This window comes from Triplophysa rosa, linkage group LG2 (genome assembly GCF_024868665.1).
Source record: "Triplophysa rosa linkage group LG2, Trosa_1v2, whole genome shotgun sequence".
Taxonomy (NCBI): domain Eukaryota; kingdom Metazoa; phylum Chordata; class Actinopteri; order Cypriniformes; family Nemacheilidae; genus Triplophysa; species Triplophysa rosa.
Window position 1 is genome coordinate 7,871,232 of NC_079891.1, and position 23,519 is coordinate 7,894,750.

The following is a 23,519-nucleotide window of genomic DNA, read 5'->3' on the forward strand; positions in this document are numbered from 1 at the left end:
TGGGTGCTTTTTTGACTTCCATAACCACCCAGAGCACACTGGCAGTCATCCACAACAAGCTATGCTTGAGCAGAGCACAAGCTGGTTTCTTGGTTAGAATACATGGTTAGAAATATGTTGTTGGCATCATTGATTCCACTGACATTTGTGTTTCTATCAGACCCAGCGTCGATGGATCTCGAGCAGATGGACCTTCAGATGTTGTGCGATGGTCTGAGGAGGTACCTTCAAGATCTGCCTCAGCCCATCATACCCTCTGCCATCTACAATGAGTTGATACGCGTTGCTCAAGGTGAGATTCTGCTTCAGCAGCAACAAGCTTTTAACATTTTTAAAGCAAATTAAATGCAGAGTAGAAAGAAGGAACTTCAGTCGGCATTTTCTCAGAGGTCGCGTTAACCGAAATGTTTATTTTTAACAGTGACGGAAAAATCTGAAGGCCGTCCGTCATTTTGACGGATTACAATGAGGGCAAATTGTAATTCCCCTTTATGGCAAGTTGGTAGCATCCAATAATTTCCTTTCATCAGAACGTGATCGTAAGTGACCGGAGGAAAGGGACGCAGGTTTCCGATTCATTACTCATAAACGTCTCGCCCATTCAGGAAAACCCACGCGGGAGACTCGTGGTGTGGAGCCAGGCGCGTGTATAAACAAGGCATTAGACTATGACGGCCCACCACCGTCTACTTTGTTTCGCCATAGTTTCAAAACGAACTGAAACTCTTTTTACACTTTTCATAATAACACGGCGATAATGTTGTTTGAGGCATTGTTTCTGGATCTGATTCTGCAATGCACGTATCTGTAACTTAATCAGACCCCCCCGTCGCGTGCTCGCATATACACATTATTTTATGTCTGACAACAGAAACATTAAAAATGTAAACAACTTCAACTTTATCGGGTATTCAGTTGTATTACAACACAGTAAGTTCAGAGAGTAAACGCATGTACATAGCGATGATGTCACAAACATGCTAATTAGCACGTAGCATCACCTTGCGCCATAGTGATGGGAGAAAATAGATTTTTCTATGTCAAAATGATGGATAATCAAAAAGTCTAGCGCAACATCTGCATTTTCTAGTAATGCAAGTTCATTTCCTAACTATTCTAAGTGGGATAAAACCCAATGTGCAAAAAGACAAAGCGGTACCCAACTTAGTGAATTAGGTTGTATAACCTTTCCTACAGCCGCCACAATGAACATTGTTCGCCCCCCTGTTATTTTTCTGTGAGTGAACATCTCCATTTATGTTTTATGACAGGACTCATACAGCCTTAAAAACAGATGATCAGACCAATCCTTATTGATCTCGTAGCCACAGGGTGGCGCCAATGTTCTCATTGGGTAGTTGAGACCACATTACAAGTCTCATAGTTCTCATAAAAAGGAAATTTTTCACAGTCCCAAAGTTCCAGCCCAAACTCATCTGTCAAGTTCATGTGGTTGTATCATCAAAGCAAGTACATACTTTGAGTATACCTGTTTTGAGTATAACTGTCTGATTGCATCTACAAAACCTAGCCAATTCGATGGCGATCAAGTATTGCAGGTGTTTTACGAGCTGTTGGCTTAAGGGTGTTATCAACCCTCGCTTTAACTGAACATTCTGTCTGTCCACAAAACAAACTGTTAGCAATGCCAAAGAGTCATTTTTAGAGAGTACACACCGTTTTTTTTGCTTTGTACTTCTCTTTTGGTAGTGTACAGTCACGTGGTTGGAAACAGGATATCTGTGGTTAATAGAACTAAAGCAAACCTGAAAGCTTATCTGCGACATCAACACTGTCAGCCAATCACCTCTCAGAGTACCTCACTCTGTCATTGTCTCTCTTGCGATCTTTCTGTGGTTAGAAGTGCACTGAGCACATTTTTCCACATGACACCATGTACGTTTTTTTGCATATGTCCTCACCGATCGTTTTATTTAGCCCACGAGACACGTATTCAGGAAAAGGTCTGATGACACTGTAAATTTGGGAAGGTGAACGCTAGGGCGGCTTTGATCTCACGTCTGTTGTGTGTCTGTTTTTGCAGAGGTGCAGGGTACAGACGAATGCACCCATCACCTGCGGCTCATCTCCAGCTCCTCAGCTCTTCCTCCGCAATATTGGCTGACCCTGCAGAGCCTGCTGCGCCACTTCTCTCGCGTGTGCCAGGCCTCAGCGGCCAACCTGCTCAGCGCCCGCGCGCTTGCAGAGATCTTCAGCCCAGCACTCTTCAGATATCAGCCCACCAGGTACACGGTCACTGAGACACATATTACATCACAGCTGGCAGCTGGTAGCAACATGCTGACCTTTCTTTCTCCTCCCCAGCTGTGAGCCCAGCCCTGAAGCACACATCAGAATAATTGAAGTCCTGGTGACCAATGAATGGAGTGACAGTCAGGCGGCTCCAGGTAAATAATACCCAAAATGTTCGAAACTATTATTAATATTTATATTATAAAGTGGACAACGGGAGAGTAAAATAGTGAATGCATGCAAGCTTTGCTTTTATGTGTCTGACTCAAGTGCACACTTTTACGATGCATGGGGGTAGGTAGAGGGCAAGAAAGAACAGAGGGAAGATGATAGCTAAAAATGATGTTTGCTGGACTTAAACCTGCAGCCGCAGCTCAGGATCTCAGAATCAGAATTTTCCATTTTTGGGAACTGCTAGGCCATGGCTCCATCTAAACTGCACGCTTTTGTGGTGGGCAAGGCGCAGACTGACGTGAATGATTATACAGTCATATCATGGAATTTAGACTGATACGTACACTTTATACAGCAGAGTAAATGGCACATATGGCTCAATGAACAGATACAGAGAACATTGCATTGTTAAAGGGGATGGTTCAACATCTAAAATCTGTTATCTTTTATTCACCCTGAAGTCATTTAAAACTTGAATATGACTCTTTCTTCTGTGGAAAACAAAAGACGGTGTTTTGAGAAATGTCTTGGCTGGTTTTGTTTGCACACAATTGAAGTCAATTAGGGAAGGTGTTGTTTCATGAGGGTGAGTTAACGATGACAGGGTGCCTATTTTTGGGTGAACTATCTCTTTAAGAAGAGAAAAGGATCAAACGTATCCATTGCTTTTAACATACTAATGTTCTGAAATAAGAAAGCAGTGCATTTTCACTTAATCTGTGTGCTGGAATGCAACGCTGATATGAATGTTTAATGTGCTGGAGTGCTCTGTAGAAGAGATGCTGGTTGGCTCCCTTGATTTTGTGGTCCATGTTCTTTATGAATCTTGATGACACTTGTGTGCATGTACCATTGTGTGCACACTCAACATAGACGAGTCGTGCTTTTATAGCACTAGTAAAGTCTCCCTGAGCTTGTCTATCTCACTCGGGCTGCCAGGGGGGCCTAAGTCTGGCTGTGTGACTGTTTAAATGTTTTATTACCTGTTAGGGCCTATTTATTCCTTGCCCTGGCATGGAGCGAGCTCAGCTGTCAGTAATTTGCACCTGCAGGAGGTTGGGTTGGGCTAGACGAGCCCAGACTCAAATGCATACCCGTCTCCATTCTGCTCGACGGCTCTGTTCCTTCCTGTAGCTTTTATACAAACATGGGTCACACAAGTGCCATCTTATTCTGGTGCTCACTCACTTTGCAGGCTGTGTGTGCGTGCGTGCGTGCGTGCGTGCGTGCGTGCTTTAATTGGGCAAGAGGTTGCGTGCATGCATGTTCCCAGTTACCGGGTGGTTATTTTAAGCTGGTGGCAAAAGGCCCGCTTGGATTTGGTTTGCTTGAAGTGCGGTCTGCTCCACAGAGCTTTCTTGTTCGCCCTGCAGTGGCGGCTGTTCTGTCTTGCAGATGTTCTTACACACACACGCTTGCAAACGTTCACTTCCGAGGAGTTTACTCCACCCCCCGGCCCCCTCCTGTCTGGGCCACATTCCCCTCCCAAAACATAAGAGCGCACAGCTCAGCAAATACTTGAACCCGAGCGAGTTAATCATGAGACAGAGAGAGAGTGAATGAGGGTGAGAGAGAGAGCGAGAGACAGCCGGCAACAGTCCGATCGCAGCAATCATTAACCCAGCCGTCCCAGAGCAGGCGTCATTCGCTGCCTCTAACAGACCTGCTACAGTTCTCCAGATTTTACGGCTTCAACCTGTCGCGGCAACTTCTCCGGATTTTGCTGGATTTTTCTTTTGAAGAAATAAAACTTGAATACTTGGGAATACTTTTCAAGAGAGCCAGTGGAACTTCTCTTGGATTTACAAAGAATCATGAGGAAAGCTTAACAGACGGATTTTCCTGAATATAAGTCTTCTTGACTTGTACCGAACATGCACAACTTGCAATGTAAGTTTGTGGTTTTAATGTCTCAGGAAGTTTGATGTAGTGATCGGTTTACTTTGTCAAGGAAGCAGTTGGGCAGATGGAATCTGTATCAAAGTAGAACAGCTTTGATGGGGAGTTACCCTTTTTTTCCGAAAATCCTTGATAGTGTTTTAGATGGATCGGCCTCTTCTTTCAAAAGTCCCATTTAATGTCCTGACTTTTTTCTAAAGGGAGGTGAGGAGCTCTGACAGGCTCATAAATCAGTGCTGCTTTGCTTTACAAGCTGCCAGTGCTTCTGCGTATCAACTGTCTATGGTAAAAAAGACAAGCGCTCCGAATGCAACCTGCTGCAAAAGTGGGTTAACCTGTTTGACTAACACTAGCATGCCTGAACATGTGAGGTGAGCGTGTGTTGAATTCGTCGGCTGCTATGAAGTTAGGGTTTACAGAATTCGTCGTCTGTTTCCCTACCCATCGCTGTCCGTTAATCTCGCAGAGGTGGTTGGTTACACTTGACCTACTGCTTGTTAAGTACCCCAGCTGAATCCTCTCTGACCTGTCTTTAGAGAGCCGAGCATGACAATAGCCCACGTTCCTGTGGCGGTTTTAACCCTACTGAGAACTGCGGCTATTTCAGGTGCCCTCTCGAACACGAATAGCTGATCTCTGCCCTCCCACAGCCCTCTGCGAGACACATTAGGGGATTATAAGAAGTATTTGCAATCCGTGCCTGCCTCATGACCCGGCCTTGTCTTTGACGTAGGGACTGCCTACGTGCCGCTGCAGCAGCTATCAGAGCTGTGCTTTTGTCTGCCTGCCAGCGGAGGGGCCGTGCTGATCGCCACTGCTCAGAGAGGGGCGGAGCTTAGCTGAGCTGCATCACAGATGCAGGAAGGGAGGGGTGGCAGAGAAAGACAGCCAGGCTTCAGTTCCTTTCCTCATTCGAAAGATGCTGTGCTGCAGTGCACCTAGTCAGTGAATCACCTCCATCTGTTGGCAAAGCTCACGTTGCACGCCGAGAGGATACCGCGGATACGTCGCGCTTTAGATTCGCTTCTTTCTCGACTTTGGAAGGACGAAGCGCTGTTGCTATGACATCATTGCACTCAGCACTTGGAGGATATAGAAGCAGGTGATGAGGCAGGAGTGGCCAGCAACAGTCCCGCAGCACCATTGGCTGGGGTAAGTGATGTAATGGCTTTTCCTGACCACACACTCAAAGGCTTTCAAACCTTAAGGAAGAATCTGGATTCATAGTATCTGTTCGGTGGAGGTTTGGCATGCTCGTTCTTCCAGATATGCAACGGTATGGCGGATTTAGAGTGTCCGAGACTTGATAATGGATCCGGATCAGATCTGCTGTTTTACATAGAACTAGATGCGCCAGGTAATCGCTTGAGTTGGTGCAATACGAACTTGTCATTGTTCAGGGTTGATCAGATTGATGACAGTTGTGTCAGTAGTTTTGTATGCATTCTGCGGTGTCGAAATGGGTTTAACGTTTTGCCGTTGACTTGCTGTTAACTGTGTATCGATGTATAACTGTGTGCGTTTTATATCGCATGCGCTAATAAAATCATCAGGTACCTCACAGACCATTGTTACAATAATCCAAGATCTGTTCAGTAGATTTATGCACTTATCTGTTTTTTATTTTATACGCGTGTGATAGTTTCTAACTGCACTGTGCAGAAAATGCTTGGCGACAATAGTGACTGAAGTGAACAAAGGAGAGAGAGATATAGTGAGTGTGCATGGAGGAGGGGGTTGGAGGATAAAAATAGCCCACTGCTCCAGCTCTGCCTCATGCTCCACGGAGACTGCACTGCCCCCGCTGCTTCTCGTCACTCAAGCCGTCAGCCAATCAGACGCAACATCTGCCCCTTTACATGAAGCAACATGTTCTCAATGGTTAGGGGGTCTTTCATGAATGTGCATATTGGATCACATTGAAAAGACCATCTCTAGTTCTCTGCTTGCAGCCATTGACATCTTTTCTTGGTTTCTTCCACCGAACACTTGTAGCGTTGAAATGTGCGAATGCTTCATTGGCTCCGTTTCGTGTCTTCATGACTCATCGATGTAAGCATTTCGTGCCGGGACTAATTGATAATAGATGTTTTTTTGTTTTTTTAGTAAAATGCATTCTGCTCTCAAAGTCGAACGCTGCTGGAGAGAGCATAAGAAGCATGCGCTCAGCTGCATTTAATGAAATGGAAAATGCCCGGAGGGGAGGAGGCGAAATATCTCGCAAACTGCACAAACGCTTCATGCTTTCAAAACGTGACTCCCTGCGCTGCCTGCAAAGCAGAAGGGAAACGCGCATCGCTGCCTTGACACAAAACAGCCACATGATGTTTTCATGGCTTTTTCTTCAAATTGAAACTGCTTTAGTAATGCTGTTATATCAGATTGAAAGCACTGAGATGTCAGGGCAGAGGTTAGATTATAGAATGCACATGTTCTGTTTGTTATTGACCTTGACGCGCACAGGATATGTTACAGTTGTGATGTTAACCAGTCTCTCTCCCTCTCTCTCTTTGCAGCACTACCTCCCAAGCCACCCAAACCAACGTCTGTCACTAACAACGGTATGAACAACAACATGGCTCTGCAAGACGCTGAATGGTACTGGGGTGATATCTCAAGGCAAGTACTCATTCATGACATTCATGCTGTTCAAGGGTTTTATTGTTGTTGATCAAAGGCTTTATTTAAACATTTGGTTTACGTTACAGGGAGGAAGTCAACGAGAAGCTTAGGGATACAGCCGATGGTACGTTTTTGGTCCGAGACGCCTCCACTAAAATGCACGGGGATTACACTCTCACGCTAAGGTACGTTTTCCTCTTGCAACCGTATTTGGTTGAAATTCGTTTTATTTTGCTTTGACACCTTGACCCCTCGACCATTGTTGACATCATGCTTTTTATTGGCTATACAGGAAGGGAGGCAACAACAAGCTAATCAAAATCTTCCATCGAGATGGGAAGTATGGCTTTTCAGACCCTCTGACCTTCAACTCCGTGGTGGAGCTGATCAACCACTATCGGCACGAATCCCTCGCCCAGTATAACCCCAAACTAGATGTGAAACTACTGTACCCTGTGTCCAAGCACCAGCAGGTAATTATCGCTGAAATATGGAATGTCCATTTGAAGAATTTTACATTGGGTTAGCAAAGTGTACATATCTGAGATCTGTAATGAAAAATATTCCTTTTTCAATGTATTTTACAGGATCAGGTGGTGAAGGAGGACAACATTGAAGCTGTTGGGAAAAAGTTGCACGAATACCACCAGCAGTATCAGGAGAAAAACAGAGAGTACGACCGACTCTATGAGGAATACACTAGAACATCACAGGTTGGCAAACTTTCCTGTTTATTAATGATTTTCTATAAAAGCGATTTAACAAAGCTTGACGTTTTGATGTGCTTTTATGTAGGAAATACAAATGAAAAGGACTGCTATTGAAGCTTTTAATGAGACCATAAAGATCTTTGAAGAGCAGTGCCAGACGCAAGAGCGATACAGCAAGGAATACATCGAGAAGTTTAGGAGAGAAGGCAACGAGAAGGAAATCCAAAGGTGAGCATCGAGTCTGAAAACCTCAGGTGCGGTTCTTTGGAGATGTCCAACGTTTCACACATCACATTCGCGCTTTATTTCAGGATCATGGTAAACTATGAGAAGTTAAAGTCGCGCATCAGCGAAATCGTGGACAGCAAGCGGCGCCTGGAGGAAGACCTGAAGAAGCAGGCGCTGGACTACAGAGAGATCGACAAGCGGATGAACAGCATTAAGCCTGACCTCATCCAGCTCAGAAAGACCAGGGATCAGTACCTTATGTAAGTAGCTCATCCTGCATAGGTGCTTTTTGAATTTGGCATAAAGACTCAAGTTATTAAAAGAACGCTAAGGGTTAAAAAATGCTAAACGTGTTTGTTGTACCACAGGTGGTTGACACAGAAAGGAGTGAGACAAAAGAAACTCAACGAATGGCTGGAAATAAAAAACGAAAACCAGGACGAGTGAGTTTTCTCTACCTCACATTACGTTTCAAAATCCTCTCGGTTACAACAGCTAACTCACCACTTCTCCTTTACAGTCAATTCTCTACGGTGGAGGATGACGAAGATTTGCCGCACCACGATGAGCGCTCCTGGAAGCTGGGCAACATTAACCGCATCCAGGCCGAGGCACTTCTGAGGGGCAAGAAAGATGGAACATTCCTGGTCAGGGACAGCAGTAAAGCCGGTTGTTACGCCTGCAGTGTTGTGTATGTATCATTTTTTATAAATGTTGGGGAAGATTTTGGGTTAGCAATGCTATGAGGCTGTGGGTACAAGTTCCTCTTTTATTACTCTGTTCATCGTCATTGACTGCAGAATGTGGAAATAAGAAAGTGTACAGCGCTGATGTCTAAAACTGTCTCTTTGTGTTCTTGCAGCGTGGATGGCGAGGTCAAGCACTGCGTCATCAACAAGACACCCACGGGATACGGCTTCGCCGAGCCCTACAACCTTTACGGCTCTCTGAAAGAACTGGTCTTGCACTACCAGCACACGTCCCTGGTTCAGCACAATGACTCTTTGAATGTCAAGTTAACATACCCGGTCTACGCACACCAGATGCGGTGAGGACTAGTTGAACATACCCTTGAGACTCGTTACAAAGATGGGAGTTGAGAAAGGGCCTCCCCTCGCATGGAGACTCCCCCAGTAGGGCTGCTACCGAGGACCGCTTGCCTTGAAACGACCGTGTCGGAAAGACAAAGCGAAACCCGAAACGAACATTTCAGCCACTGAGACTTTCGCCAGTCTGAATGTAGATTTCTTTCCTGAGCAGAAACTGCTGGACTTGAGCTCATTTTCTCCCAAAATGGAGGACTTTGGAGGCCTTTTCCAAATGGTGCTTGTTCATTTCAAAGCTTTACCCGCTGCTGGAATGTGGAACGTTGATTTAACCTCTGGAGTGAATCTTTTTTTACCTCTTTACCCCCTCACCTGCTCAGATCAGGACCCTTTATGTGTGTGTTTGTGTCTACGAGAGAATGTGATGTGACCAAAATTCACAGTATCTGAAAGCTATCGGGATGTTCGACATGTGTGAAACCTTCACGAACAGACCATGGAATCAGCTGATCAAATGTAGCAAGATAGCACTTTCGAAACAGTATCTACTTGTTTTCCTGACTTGTTTAAGAACGTTGGATATGACACGCCTCATCTCAGAGGAGCACAGCGACGAGGAGCGAGATGTTTGGCATTTTCTTTGTGAGCATTATTGTGACAGACTCTAAATCCATTTCTCCTTTATGGATGGGCAAGAATGGGACTTACTGAAACAGACTTCACGCTGTATATAAAGATAGCATCAAAAGCTACGTGACGAAACCATATTGTACCAAAAAACGCAGTTCTTTCTCAGTTGTTTCTGCTATGCAAATTCTGTATTTTCCGTCTTCTCTGCAGAGTTGTGATTTTATTTTACACATTGCTACCCATAATATAAACTTGTTTTTATTGCTTAAAGGTCTTTTTTATGTCGTATCTAAGAGGATATTTTAAGTGTCAAATCGCCAAGAAAGATGGCTTCAGTTTTACAGAAGTGAGAAAAAGTACTTTATTACATATTTCTTTACAGTCGCCGGTAAAATTAAAGAGAGAGTATTTTATTAGTCTTTTTCACTTGGAGCTGATTTTCTCTCGGGCAGAGCCCAGAGAATATTAGTGCTGCTTCTGTCTACAGTAATGGTGAATATATATATATATATGATCATTTTCAATAGAGCAAACACAAACCATAAACGATTTGAAATCACTGCAATTCAATGAGTCGTGTCGAAACAACACACCACTGCATTTTCCCAAACAAATATAAAGGTTTATTTTGTGATATTTGTTCCATAGTCAAGAGCGAAGCGATTTGATCCTCTGGAATGATGGTGAAATACGTTTGTTTCGGTTATGAAGACTAACACCCTCTCATTCCTTATCAACATAGTATTTTTCTGTATCAGAAAATCATTAAGCGTTTACGTGGATCAGCTCCGTTCCACTAGTACCCGACGTTCTAGTTTGCGCCATGCGCTCCGAAAATGCAAATTCATCTGGATGATACACATTTAGGGGGAACTTGCCAGCTTTACAATTTTCATGGCTAGATACAGTATTCTCAACGATCGGTGAAGTCAGTATTGCTTTTGCCTTCTGCTTTTGTGTACATTGCACTTGGCAAACGCATTTGATATTTTGCATAAATATACATCAACGTTGACACCAGTAATTAATGAGTTAATTTTCATTGTTGCTTTTTTGTTAGTCAGCTGTACGGTCGTATATTTTTATTTGTTTGACTCCTTCTTTTAACTAGGCCTGATTGCCTTAAATTGAGTTAGTTGTTCATAATTGTCGAAAGTATGCTGTACTGTTGAATTCAGCCATGTGTTTTCTTATTCGTCTTGTAAAATTGTCAAGGGGAAAGTTTCTCACACGTGCATACGCACAAAGCGATTTTTGTCCCACGTATTTTTTAACATTTTGTTTGAATATTAAATGTTTCTTAAAATGATACATGTGGTTTGAGGGAAATGTTTGAACTTCACAGACCACACTACAAAATCACGATTTGATGTTTGGAAATTGATGTATAGTTTGCGTTTCTTTTTCAGTTTTTCAACTGAATCTCTGCAAATTGTCACTTTAAACCTACACTTTGTTTAGATAAAAAATCATGCTAGGAATCATGGTGGGACTTTTTATTGCCTCTACCTTTACGCTCTTTATCTCCTGACACATCCGTTCGTGTTTCACATCACGATCATCCTTTTTCTACAGCCCCTGTTCTCTGAATTGCAACATTTTGTGAATCCTATATTTTCTGTTCTTGAAATTGTATAGTATTGGTTTACAGACATTGTTAACAATGCTGAAATTAAAATTAACCCGTGTGTTCCAGCTCTAAAATGCTTCAGATCTGTTTTGGCTTTTTATAAAAAAGAAATGAATAAACAACGTTTTAGAAACAAGAAAAGATTGGTGTTTCTTACTGATTTTCTTTTCTGGTCTGTTCTTTAGGTATCATTTATAGATAGCATTTGACAGTTGACTGTTGAACTCTTTGTACTGTTGCAGAGACTTTTTGAGGTTATGCAAATGTTGTGGTGTGGTATGATGGCACGACATTGATGTCACCAGTCACAAAAGGGGCTGAAGGTTACAGAACTTTTTGTTCTCGCACTTAGTAAGCAACAGGCCTACTCTATTTGGCTCACATTTTGGACTATGTACAATTATAAAGGAACTCAAAATGTATCCCGATACATTTGAGCTAAAGCACAGCCTTTGTCAAAGATTATTTTTTCCTTGTAAAAAAGCCAATTTATGTTACTATGTCCAATGTATATGTAAATTCATGCGTTTATTTATTTTTGCATTTAGAATAGCTTTAAGAATAGACCTGTGACCCTGCAGGTAAACCGGGTTAAAGTATGACCTATAAACAATTTGATTGGACATTTGTGACCCTGGACAACAAAACCAGTCTTAAGTAGCACGGGAACATTTTTAGTAATCGGCAAAAATACATGGTACGGGTAAAAATTAACGATTTTTCTTTTTGCCAAAAATCATTAGGATATTAAGTAAAGATCATGTTCCATGAAGATATTTTATATTTTATTTTTGTGAGTGGATGGCCTGCTACAGTGCCTCAGATTAACAACTTCAAAGGCGATTTTCTCAATGTTTAGATTTTTTTGCAACCTCAGATTCCAGCTTTGTAAATAGTTGTTGTTCCGCCAGATAGTGTCCTATCCTAACAAACCATATATCAATAGAAAGCTTATTTCTTCAGCTTTCAGATGATGTAAAAATCTCAATTTCGAAAAATTGACCCTTAAGACTGGTTTTGTTGTCCAGGGTCACATTTTAATAAACCACGAAAAGCATTTTAAAACTGTTCATAAGCAGAAATGGTCTTGCATAACTTGTCAATCGTCAAAATGACAAGATGCAGAAAGCCCGATGGGTTTGAAATCGAATCGAATATGTACCTACCAAACCCACATCTCTGGTGCTCTCAAATGTGACGAATACAATGACAGCAACACATGCATACATTTTGAATTGAAACTCTCAATTGACAATAGATTGACAATCGTGACCTATTTATTTTGATACTACAGCATTTGGTTGACCATGCACGTCTCAAGCAAGTCACGCTGAAGCATGCGAGTATGTGAAAGGAAACCACAGTCAAGAGTGGTGTCAAATGTGCTGTTCTCCGGAAAAAGGAAAGACTGTAGAGCCACGTTCTTTCATTTCAAATGAGCAGAACTTTAATGTGCTTTGATGTACACTATGGAAGTTTAAACAAACTTTCCCATTCTTTATAATTACTGTTGTCCACCTCATACAATAAATAGTAAAGTCATAAAGATTTTATATATTAGAATTTGACGTTAAACCCACCATTTGCACACTCTTGAGAATACTCTCAAAAACATTCATCTGCTTTATAAATGCATGGTGGTCATAATTATGTTGCCAGCTTTTCTTTTACTGCATGCTCCAATTCATCCATTTTAAACATTAAACTTTTTCAATTTTCAATTTGTCTTTAAAAATAATTTCAAGTTTTTAAGAAAACATCATTATATAAAACTGTTTAAACTTTTGACTTGCATATTTGCATATTTGTCACCATGGTGCTTGGATTGCAAAACAGCCCTGGAATGACATGCTGCACTAAAGATATTTAGATCTCATTTTAACAATCATGTAACATGTATGCAGTGACTGTTAGAATTCAGTAACAGTCTGTCACTACAACAGGTCTTGTGTGATTTATCGTTCGAGTTTGTTATGCAGAATTAAACCAAACGTTAGAAAGTAACTTGATGATGCAACAGGACAGAGTCATTATCTTAGACCTTTGCACTATGTGTTTTACCATAGACTAAATGGATTCTACATGGTGTTACAGACGATAACATGCCACATTTCTGATTAATGTTACTAACCTACAGAAAGTGATGTGTAAAGAGATTTCTAAAACAAGGAACTTATTAAATGGTTTTTAAGTATATACTGTATATGAAAGTATATATCTGATGAGAGGTGTTGTCACTATTAAAGTAAAGGTAATTCAATTCGTTGACCTTTTTATCATCATTTACTCAACCTCTTGTCCTTTCAAGATATTTTGAAGAAAGTTGATAACCGAACCGCACTGGCCCCCATTCACTTCTATTGTATGGACACAAAACCAATGCAAGTGAATGGGGGCCAGTTAACCACATTCTTCAAAATATCTTCTTTTGTGTTCTGGGGAAGAAAGAAAGTAATAAAGGTTTGAAATGACAAGAGGGTGAGTAAAAGATGACATCATTTTCATTTTTGGCTGAACTATCACGTTAATACTATTTAATCTGTTACTAATGATAGTTTGATCTGGAATAAATACTGAAAGAAAATGTCTTAATGACTTCTGTTAATGTCAGCGCAATGAGCTGCAACCTCTCACTGTTAAATATTCATTGAGACTGCTATTTCTAGTAGCTCTCGGCCTACTTTCAGCAGACAAACACTCTAGCTCAGTGGTTCTCAAACTTTTTCATTGTAAGGCCGTACATCCTGTGTGTAGGGTGTATCGCTTTGTGCCCCCAAATAATGACTTGTGATCCAAAAAACACTAATAATTATAGAATGCTGGAACAGCAATTCTTTTGGTTGGTAATTCTTCAAACATTTGATTGCCCAAAATTATCATAAATTTCTATAATTCATAAACTGCCTCAAAACCGTGGCCCCTCTGGGTCCATCTTGGGTCCCCCTAGGGGTCCACGGCCCCCAGTTTGAGAACCACTGCTCTAGCTGCTTATAACTTGAAAAGACTTTATTAGTCCATGGCATATAAAACTTTGTTTAAAAAAATGTCTTGTCTGTTTAATTCAGTAGAACACTTTTACATGAAGTCAACATGACATCAGAACTTGCCTGAATATGTCTCTGATTCTACTTTTCATTTCAGCTGGCGTCACGACATCCTTAAACCATTTAAACCAGCAAAGATTAGTGGTCCACATTCACATTCAGGTCAGGGGGTGAAGGTTTAACTGATTAACCCCTACTGGCAGCTGCTGCAACTACACTCAAAGCGTATTTCTCTACTTTAACAGCCATTAAAAATGAGCAAAATAATTTTATTGCAGCGTAATAGAATATATAAAGAACATTTTATCAAAACATAATTTTACTGCATGCTATCAACCAGTATCAGTCAGCATCCAGTATGTGAAACATACCGTTATGGTTGACATATGGCATTTTGCAATTAGAGAATCGTTGATACACCTGTTGGCCCAGATAAATTACCAATAATCCACATTCCAGTATACTTGCCACCTGTTCACAAGTAATAAACACTTAATATTGTACTGTGTCAAATTAGGCTACATTTAATTTTCAAATAGCAATTTATATTGTTTATACAGTTTACACTTGTATAAACATTCCCCCAATATACTTTTTAAAAGACTTTTGATTACTTCAAATGTAATAAATGTCAGGTCAATGATAGTTTTATTTAAATGTCAAAGACATAGTTATCATTATCATCTGTTTTATAGATTTTAATATTGACTATAACTGGAAACTGGATGGATTAGGTGCTTTTGACTCAGCTGATGGTCTCTAGGTTCCAATGTGTGGTTTGAAGTTAAGATAAGATAGTGGTTCAAAGTGCACATCAGCAAGAGTGCAGACTATTGGTTTACTCTTATGCAATGTGCTGTTAATGGTTTGTCAGAACTATCTGGATGTGTCCTCAGCTATGGGCTCTTTTAGCTCCGTGGAACTTTCTTAAAACTCAACTTAATGAAATAAAAAATGTGAATGTTTATTTTTTATGTGACGTTGCAGTGTTTATTATAAATTATTTATATCTTTTCTAGATACAATTTATTCACAGTGAAGAACACAAGACATATTTTTCTTACTGTATTTTCTGTTTTACTCGGTAATGCTCAGAATCCTGAAATAAAGACAATCATGACTTCCAGTTCACAGAGTTTTGTCTTGCTAATGCTAATTTATAGCTAGCATTTATAAATCAAACATACAAATAATAACATTTTTGCATAAATGTGCACAAATTGAAACAGAGGTTGAGTGAAAGTAATACTATAAAATATTGTTCACAGTGAATGTTGACATTGATTTTTGTCACAGACAAAGCTGTCACCTTGTTAAACACAATTTTTGAAGAAATTATCAAGGCTTGAAAATTGACAAAACGTGGTGGAAATGACAACTTATATATTTGGAAACTATCGAAATGTAGTGTATTTTGTTTCTTTTACCATGTGTTATGTGTTTTATTATGGATTTTTGTATTTTAAGATTTAGTCCCGGTTTCACAGACACGGCTTAGCTTAAGCCAGGACTATGCCTTAGTTGAATTAAGATATTCATGTCACTTTTATGTCTTAGAAGAATACATTACTGGTGTGCATCTCAAGACAAAACAATGGCACTGATATATTTGAAGATATTTCTGGGCAAGTTATAGGGTTAAGACAGGTCACACATTCATTTTAGTCTTGGACTAGCCTTAAGCCTTGTCTGTGAAACCGGGCCTTAGAGTTTGCATCTACAGTATAGCTGTAAAAAACACTTACAATTTATTCTTGAGTTGAGCCAAAAACTCAATGTCATGTTGTCTTTTCAACTTCACACATCATAAAAATCATCTTATTCTGTTTCTAACAGATTGACAGTTCTGTGGAGACGTATAAATCGAAGTGAAATGTTTCTGACTGCACATATAATAAGCAGTGGTCATAATCCCTGCTTTATGGATTGCATTATCAATGCTACTGCTGAAGTTAGCTTCCAGGAAAACGTTTTAGCTTGCTACCGTCCTTCTGTTGGAAGAAGACACTAATCTTGCTTAGTCAGTGAGGTTAAACGCTTCCAAGTTTAATACAGGTGATGACTGCTTAAAAAAGAGAGTTCAAAGAGAATTCCATTTCGTTTTTCTTTTTCTATCAGCCTTGCTCTTTTAGTAACCCTACTGTTATCTGACATGGTAATTCCCTTTAAGATTAATGATTCATTTTAGCAAGGTGACTCAGCTTTGTGTAATATAATAATAACACTCAAACATCATTCAGCGACAGCAGTAATAGCCTACACATTAACAGTGTGACACAATTTTGATTTAATAAATAAGAAAATTGTAATGATTTGAGGTGCTTGTTTTACCGTTTAAAAAACAATGATGATAATAATAACATCAATAATGATACTCAAAATGTAATGATTTATGAGTTCCAATGTTGACAACATGCTTCTGAACAATATGTGACAATTTACTTACATCCAATGTTCCTACAAAATTTGCATTAAGAAGCATTTACAGCTTAAAGACTCTCACTTCTGCCAATACAAATCCACAATTTCTAAAGGGGGAGGAGTGACTTCATATGTTCCACACAATTGTGTCAACACATCGAACAAGCTGCACATTTATTTCAAAGCACTTCATTTGGTCTTTGACTTTTCTGTAAATGGTCCTGAGGTCTAGAATTGTCACGTTAATTGAAGGTGAATTACTGTATGTAGTAATCAAAACCATTTTTTCATTTAAATTTCAAAACCCAACTTTTCATTAAACCTTTTGATTCTTTTAATACAGGACATTGCTGTTGCCATTGTTTTATAAAAGCCACTTAAGGCTTACATGCAGTGATTTTACCACTGATCAATTCTGCTCCTGGAGGGCCACTGTCAAAGACATTGGGCCAGTTTTTTTTCCAAAGGCATTGACTAGATAAATCAAGTCATAATTATTATTTTTTCAGCGTAATCTATGATAATTACATAAGCAAGCAGGCTCAGGAAATGTAAATCAAGTTTATGTTCTCCAGAGATAAGGAGACATAGAGATGAGGTTAATGCATTTAAAGGGATAGTCAAGTCAAATCAACTTTATTTATATAGCGCTTTTTACAACTTTCATTGTTACAAAACAGCTGTACATGAAATATATTGACTATAAGTAAAACATTAAAGTTATACAAGTTAAAACTAAAAAAAGTGAACAAACACAGAATGCAGACACGCACACAGGTTCATACATAAAACACAACTCCACACGCACAGAGCACAATATACACACGCACTGACACACGCAAACACACGCACGCAAACACACACACGCACACACACACGCGAACACGCACGTACACACACACACACGCACGCACGCACGCACACACACACACACACACACACACACACAGATCTCAGAGAAGCACACATTTAAGATAAAAGAGAAAAACACGGGTCAAATATTATATGGACTATAAATTCCTATATGTAATAATAAATAAAGTAAGCAGAATGTTACATTTTAAAGTTATATTAATAAATACGAATTGCCCCCAGTCAGGCAAACAGTATGCAAACGGTGGCGAGGAGTTTTATTTATGTATTTTAATACATTTGTATTAAGTAAATTAAAGGGATAGTCCACCAAAAATGAAAATTCTGTCATGAATTACTGTCCGAGTTGTTCCAAACCTGTATAAACGTATTTGTTCTGTTAAATACGGAAGTCGCTAGGTGTCACCGCGCTGCAACGGAAGAAAACACATGCAAACCGAAAAAACACCAGCAAATTCAGAAAGCATCTTCATTAGTTTGGCAACACATGCCCTGAAAATTCTTGCAACACAAACAAATACAGAAACGCGCTGCAAATTCTCGCAACACAAACAAATACAGAAACGCGCTGCAGGTACCACAAACGACAACGGAAGTGTTTCCGGGGACTCAGAAAACTGATGCACCATGGTTGGGACGCGTGTTATTTCTGTGAGATTCCAATCCGAAGTGAAAAAACATGTTCAGTTCAAGGGCACTATGAACGGCATAAATTCGATTCAGATTGCTGTGTAAATGCAATGTAACTGCCAGATGAACTTTCACAGGCCATGTCTAATAGCTTATTTTTAGTTACCCCCTTCACTGCATCAAACATCTGAAACATTTAAGTAGTAGGAACATGCTGTTCTTAAGACTTCCATACATCATGCCTTTCACAGTAGACCAAAAACAGCTAATCTTTTCATGAGATAGAATGTCAAATCTATGTTTAGCAGAAGAGTATCGTTCCCAGATGGAGATTTGAGAATACAAGCTGTCACATGTAGCAGCAGGCTTTTGAGGTCCTTGGCCATCAAGAGTATAAGGGATTAATTGTGCTATAATCCTTTTTTATCCAATTCCAGTCCCAAAATAAACTCGCAATGCAATGAGTTTTAATCTAAGTACCAGGCTACTTGGACAAGCCCACTGAATGATGTCACAGGGATCTTATGTCATTTGAGCGTGTAAAGAAATTTCGAGTTTTACAGTTTTGAGTAAATTATGAAAGAATTTTCATTTTTGTGTAAACTGTCCCTTTAATGGCCCAATTCAAAACCACCGCACAAGTCTGTTTTAACATGCCCCTTAGTGTATATTTATACGATTTTTATAATTTGCCAAACATGATTTCTCAGAAATGCTATTCAACCTCTCCACAACAACTATTTGATCATTCTGTAGAACCTGAAAACAAACACACTGCCATTAAAGGCATGCCTGACTCTCATGTAATGAACTGCAGCTCATTAGCCTTGGATTATAATTTTTTATCTGGTTCACCAAACAAAGAGTTCATGCCTGAAACCACAAGCGTTGTATCCGCATTGGCATTAAAAGCATGGATGAGCGAAACCTAATTGCAAGAGCATCTGCGCTCCAGTTGCCTTTGTGCAACATGACTTTAAATGTCATGAAGGTTTTTAGTGTGGGAAACAATACCAGTGGAATCCATTAACTCAACCAGAGCTATTAAGTAAATGATCAGTGCTATAACTCTCCACTGACTCTATGAAAGCCATTAAGGGGGATCATTTACAATGGTTAATGACACCACAACATGGAGAAAGCATGCGCAAGACCGTTCATATGTTATCTGCCATCATGAAAAGCAACATTTCATCTAATTATCTTCTGTAGAAGCTTTATGTCCCTTTGATGTCATTTAAATAACATTTAATCAAGTAATTGCAAGTGTTTTGTGTGACTTGTTTTACTATTTATAACCGAAGGTCATAATCTGCTGCACATCTTCTATTTAGAATTCAATAATACTTTATTACCAAACAAATGGATATTACGTATCGTCACTGTCAGACTTAAACCTCGTATCTCAATTTTTCAAGATTTTATTCATAAATCATGCCACCCTTCATGTTTGCTTTGGGTTTTGCAAATATTTAACCAATAAAATTGAAAAGAGCTTTTGGTGTTTAATTATTTTCTTTTACTGTAAAGTGGCACTTTTGGAGATACAAGCTTTTAGTCCAACAATGGCAATATGTTAAATTCAGCAATGTAAAATTTGATTTGTTGTTTCAACTTAACAATTTAAGTTACCTGGCTGCCTCTAAAACAACATAAAAATATTAGTTATTACATGAATTTGATGCAAAATTGTTATGTTAACTAATATTTTTAAGTTGACTGAACTAAAAATTATAAGGCAGCCGGGTAACTTCATTTTTTAGGTAAAACAACAGATTATTTTTACAGTGAGGTAATTGCTAATAACTTTCATAATATTCGTTCGATTTTTATTTGTATTCATTTATTTAAAAACCAATTCATCTGGAGAATTTGCCATTTCTCAACCGCTCAAACGGAGAACCCATCATAATTTGTAACTATTTTACGAGATGGCTGATTGAATCTGTATGTCAATATGTTTCGGTACGATTTGCTGTTATGCTAGTGACAGTCGAGATTAGGACTCTGAAGTCTGAGTCACTGTCAATGTTCTGTGTATTTACAAGATTGTTCTGCCAATCCAATGAAAGTATGGCATTATCAATGATCAGTATATAACCTTTGAACATGTGTACATTTGTGTGGTGAAAGAGTTTGATCCATTCCTCATTACACCACCCTCCGTCTGGAAATGTAGCAATAGATATAAGGTCATACATTAGGTGTTCCTATTGCATCAGCGGAAAACCTTGAAACATTAAAACTCTTTTCACCGTTTCATTTGTTATTGCTCTCTATTTCCCATCTGTCAGTGACAACGTGATTGTTAAGCAAACAATTCCCAGTTTTCAAGGTAAATTATGGATCTGAGATGCCTTAGAGCACAGCTGTTTGTGCTGACCGAGGCAGTGTTAACTTTATGGGAGGACAAATTGTTGAAAGTGGATGAAACTCAGTGAGCAAATAATGACATAACACTTGACTGCAAACATTGGCAGCTGCAACGTGGTGTGATGGTTTAAAGAATCATCAGGCTTATCGCCATCATTTGTGTTGATTGCTAAGGGAATCGTCTATATTTGTTTTATAGAGTTAAGGTATTTTGTAAAGCCCTATTTCTAATAAATTTCAACACACATATCTCCTCAATATATCCAGCAGTTTTATGTCCTCTGTTTCTCTCTTGTGAAATGTAACTTCCAAGAAGACATTGATCATAACTTCTCACTGAGAGGACCAGGGCTGGACTGGGAAGAAAAATCGGCCCTGGCATTTTTTCGCCCACATCGGCCCATTAACATTTCTGTTGACGAAGGGGTGGTGCATGGTTAAATCTGTCAACGGGGGGTGGTGGGGTGGTGGAATGCATAAGTGTCTTTTGCATTCGCGTTGCATGCATTCGCATTTATAGTACGTCCGTCTGAGCGGCCAAAGCGTCCCTTCAGGCCCAAAACGATAGCGGCCCACCAGGAAAACGCCCGGAACGCCGGATGGCCAGGCCGACCCTGGAGAGGACTACAATTAGAATTCCATATCTCCATGTCTATCCTGTATACTGTACATAACCAAATTATTCTTATAAGTTATCAGGTCGTTTTTAGCATGCCTTGCCTAGCTGGAAAACAACCGGCTACTTGTACATTATCCCGCTTGTTACACGGCCACTTGCCACATGAGGAAAAACTGGACATGAAATGTGAATTTTAAATATTTTATTAGCTAATTTTTACGGAATGCAGGAGGAAAATAAGTTTACTTTCAGTTTTAAGGTAAGAAACGACGTTCAGGTGTCAACGAACAGGCAAATTGGTTTAATCATTTGTAAATATAATGTCACATATGTTATTTGAACATTGTTTCTTACTTTAAACCGAAACTAAACGGCTTTTCCTCGCGGAAGGTCTGCATTCTGTAAAAATGAGCTAATAAAATATTTCAAATTCACATTTTATGTCCAGATTTTTTCTCATGTGGCAAGTAACTGTGTAATAAGCGGGATAATGTACAAGCAGCCGGCTGTTATCGGTGAAATAAGCCCCTTCAGTTCAACCCGGTCTCATGAATTGTGTATAAATAACACGCTGTTGCATTATCGTGAAATACGTACGCTAAAGTTTGATTTTGCATGCATATGATACGCCAATGTTTGCGTGCACCTCGTTGGAGAGCAGCCATTTTGAAACGTGCATGAACAGGAAACACTGAAATAATTAAAATAATACTGTTAGGTTTAGGGTTTGGGTTAGGGTAGAGGCTATAATATGCACGCACGCTAACATTAGGTTTATTGTTTGGAGACAGGTTAATAAGACAAATTGCCGGTTAATATGCACGTGTGCTAAATTGGTGTATCATATGCACGCAAAAATAGGCATATTTATGCACGCAAAATCAGTGTCAATAGGTAAAAAAAACACTGCCGCTGCATTGGCCGTTTTTAGAAGAAAAAAAACTTAAAATAACATTTTTGTAAAGTCAAATTGCATTTTTTGCATGTCTTGCCACATTACCGCAAAGGTATGTGAAAATTCAGTCAAATAAAACTGTAAAATTGGTCAAATTACAGTTTTTTACAACACATGCTTAATAATAATTAAACCCTGCAACTATGGGATAGTGTATATATATATTTATATGTATGTGTTCTATATATGTATGTGATCAACCTTGTTTATAATTAAAGGGATAGTTCACCCAGAAATGAAAATTTGGTCTTCATTTACTCACCCTCAAGTTGTTCCAAACGTGTGGAAATGTCTTTGTTTGGTTGAACACAAAGAAATATATTTGGAAGAATGTTAGATTTCTGGGGCACCATTGACTACCATTTAAATGGTTGTAAAAGGTGCCCCAGAACTGTTTGTTTTACTAAATTCTTCAAAACATTTTCTTTTGTGTTCAACAGAACAAAAAAAAATACAACAATTCTAGGTAGTCAAGGGTGCTCTAGAAATCTCAATTCAATTAAATTAAATTCAATTTTATTTATATAGCGCTTTTCACAATGTGCATTGTTCCAAAGCGCAGCTTTACAGGAGCAAATAAGAAAAACACAGAAAGGTAAAACACAGCACAGTGCATGGTGTTTATAGACCAAGCAAGATCATTATAATAAATAATATCTAATAAATAAATGAATAAATAAATAAATAAATGCAGTCTCCCGGTGAGCAAGCCAACACTGCACTGCTCTGCTGGCGAGGAACCCAAACTCCAATGATGAATAATGGAGAAAAAAAAACCTCGGGAGAAACCAGGCTCAGCCGGAAGGGCCAGATCTCCTCTGACGTGTCATAGCTGCACTCAGTGACCCCGACCAAAGCCACCGAGCAACGTCCACGAAGAACAGGGAGAGCCCACGAGCCGCGACCCAGGAAGCCCCACCCGCCGAAACCGTGCAGGTCCAACCCGGTCCCATTCCGCGATCAACAACAGACAACAGAGGAACAACCAGGGAAAAGTAGTAATGGCATAATTAACTTTATTCCTCTGTTGTCCGACATCGACCACAAAACAAGACCAACCAGACCAGACCCACACAGTCCCAACAAATGAAACGCCCCGAACCACAACCAACAAGCCCCCCCACTCCCTACAAACACCCACCCAGCTACCTCCAATCAAAGTCACTGAGTGCAGCCATAACTTCAAACTGCTGTCATGTGATGTAAGTTTAGCATTAAATACCAAGTATTGTAAATTTAGCATTTATGTGACAGGTAGTCCGTCTTTGCTCTCGGTTGGGGATGGAATTGTCTGAGCTGGGCCGGCCAGATGGTCGCCTTTTTCTTGGGTGGTGATGGAATTGCCTTGGATGGAGCTGAGATGGTCAGTCAGTCCACAGGCTCTCACAGGAGGATGGTACGGGATTTTCCGA

General features: G+C 39.8%; 1 protein-coding gene across 1 annotated transcript in view; it reads left to right on the top strand.

Moving 5' to 3' along the window:
- Positions 1-11,333, top strand: part of pik3r1 (phosphoinositide-3-kinase, regulatory subunit 1 (alpha)) — a 30,813-nt gene extending 19,480 nt beyond the window's left edge. Inside the window, exons 5-16 of the mRNA XM_057354631.1 lie at positions 161-292; positions 2,045-2,246; positions 2,326-2,408; positions 6,843-6,949; positions 7,039-7,133; positions 7,241-7,421; positions 7,536-7,661; positions 7,744-7,886; positions 7,970-8,146; positions 8,255-8,329; positions 8,407-8,577; positions 8,749-11,333. Of these exons, the coding sequence (XP_057210614.1) occupies positions 161-292; positions 2,045-2,246; positions 2,326-2,408; positions 6,843-6,949; positions 7,039-7,133; positions 7,241-7,421; positions 7,536-7,661; positions 7,744-7,886; positions 7,970-8,146; positions 8,255-8,329; positions 8,407-8,577; positions 8,749-8,938 (1,682 nt within the window). The 3' untranslated portion in view covers positions 8,939-11,333. The remainder of the gene's footprint in view (positions 1-160; positions 293-2,044; positions 2,247-2,325; positions 2,409-6,842; positions 6,950-7,038; positions 7,134-7,240; positions 7,422-7,535; positions 7,662-7,743; positions 7,887-7,969; positions 8,147-8,254; positions 8,330-8,406; positions 8,578-8,748) is intronic.
- Positions 11,334-23,519: the final 12,186 nt, after the last annotated feature.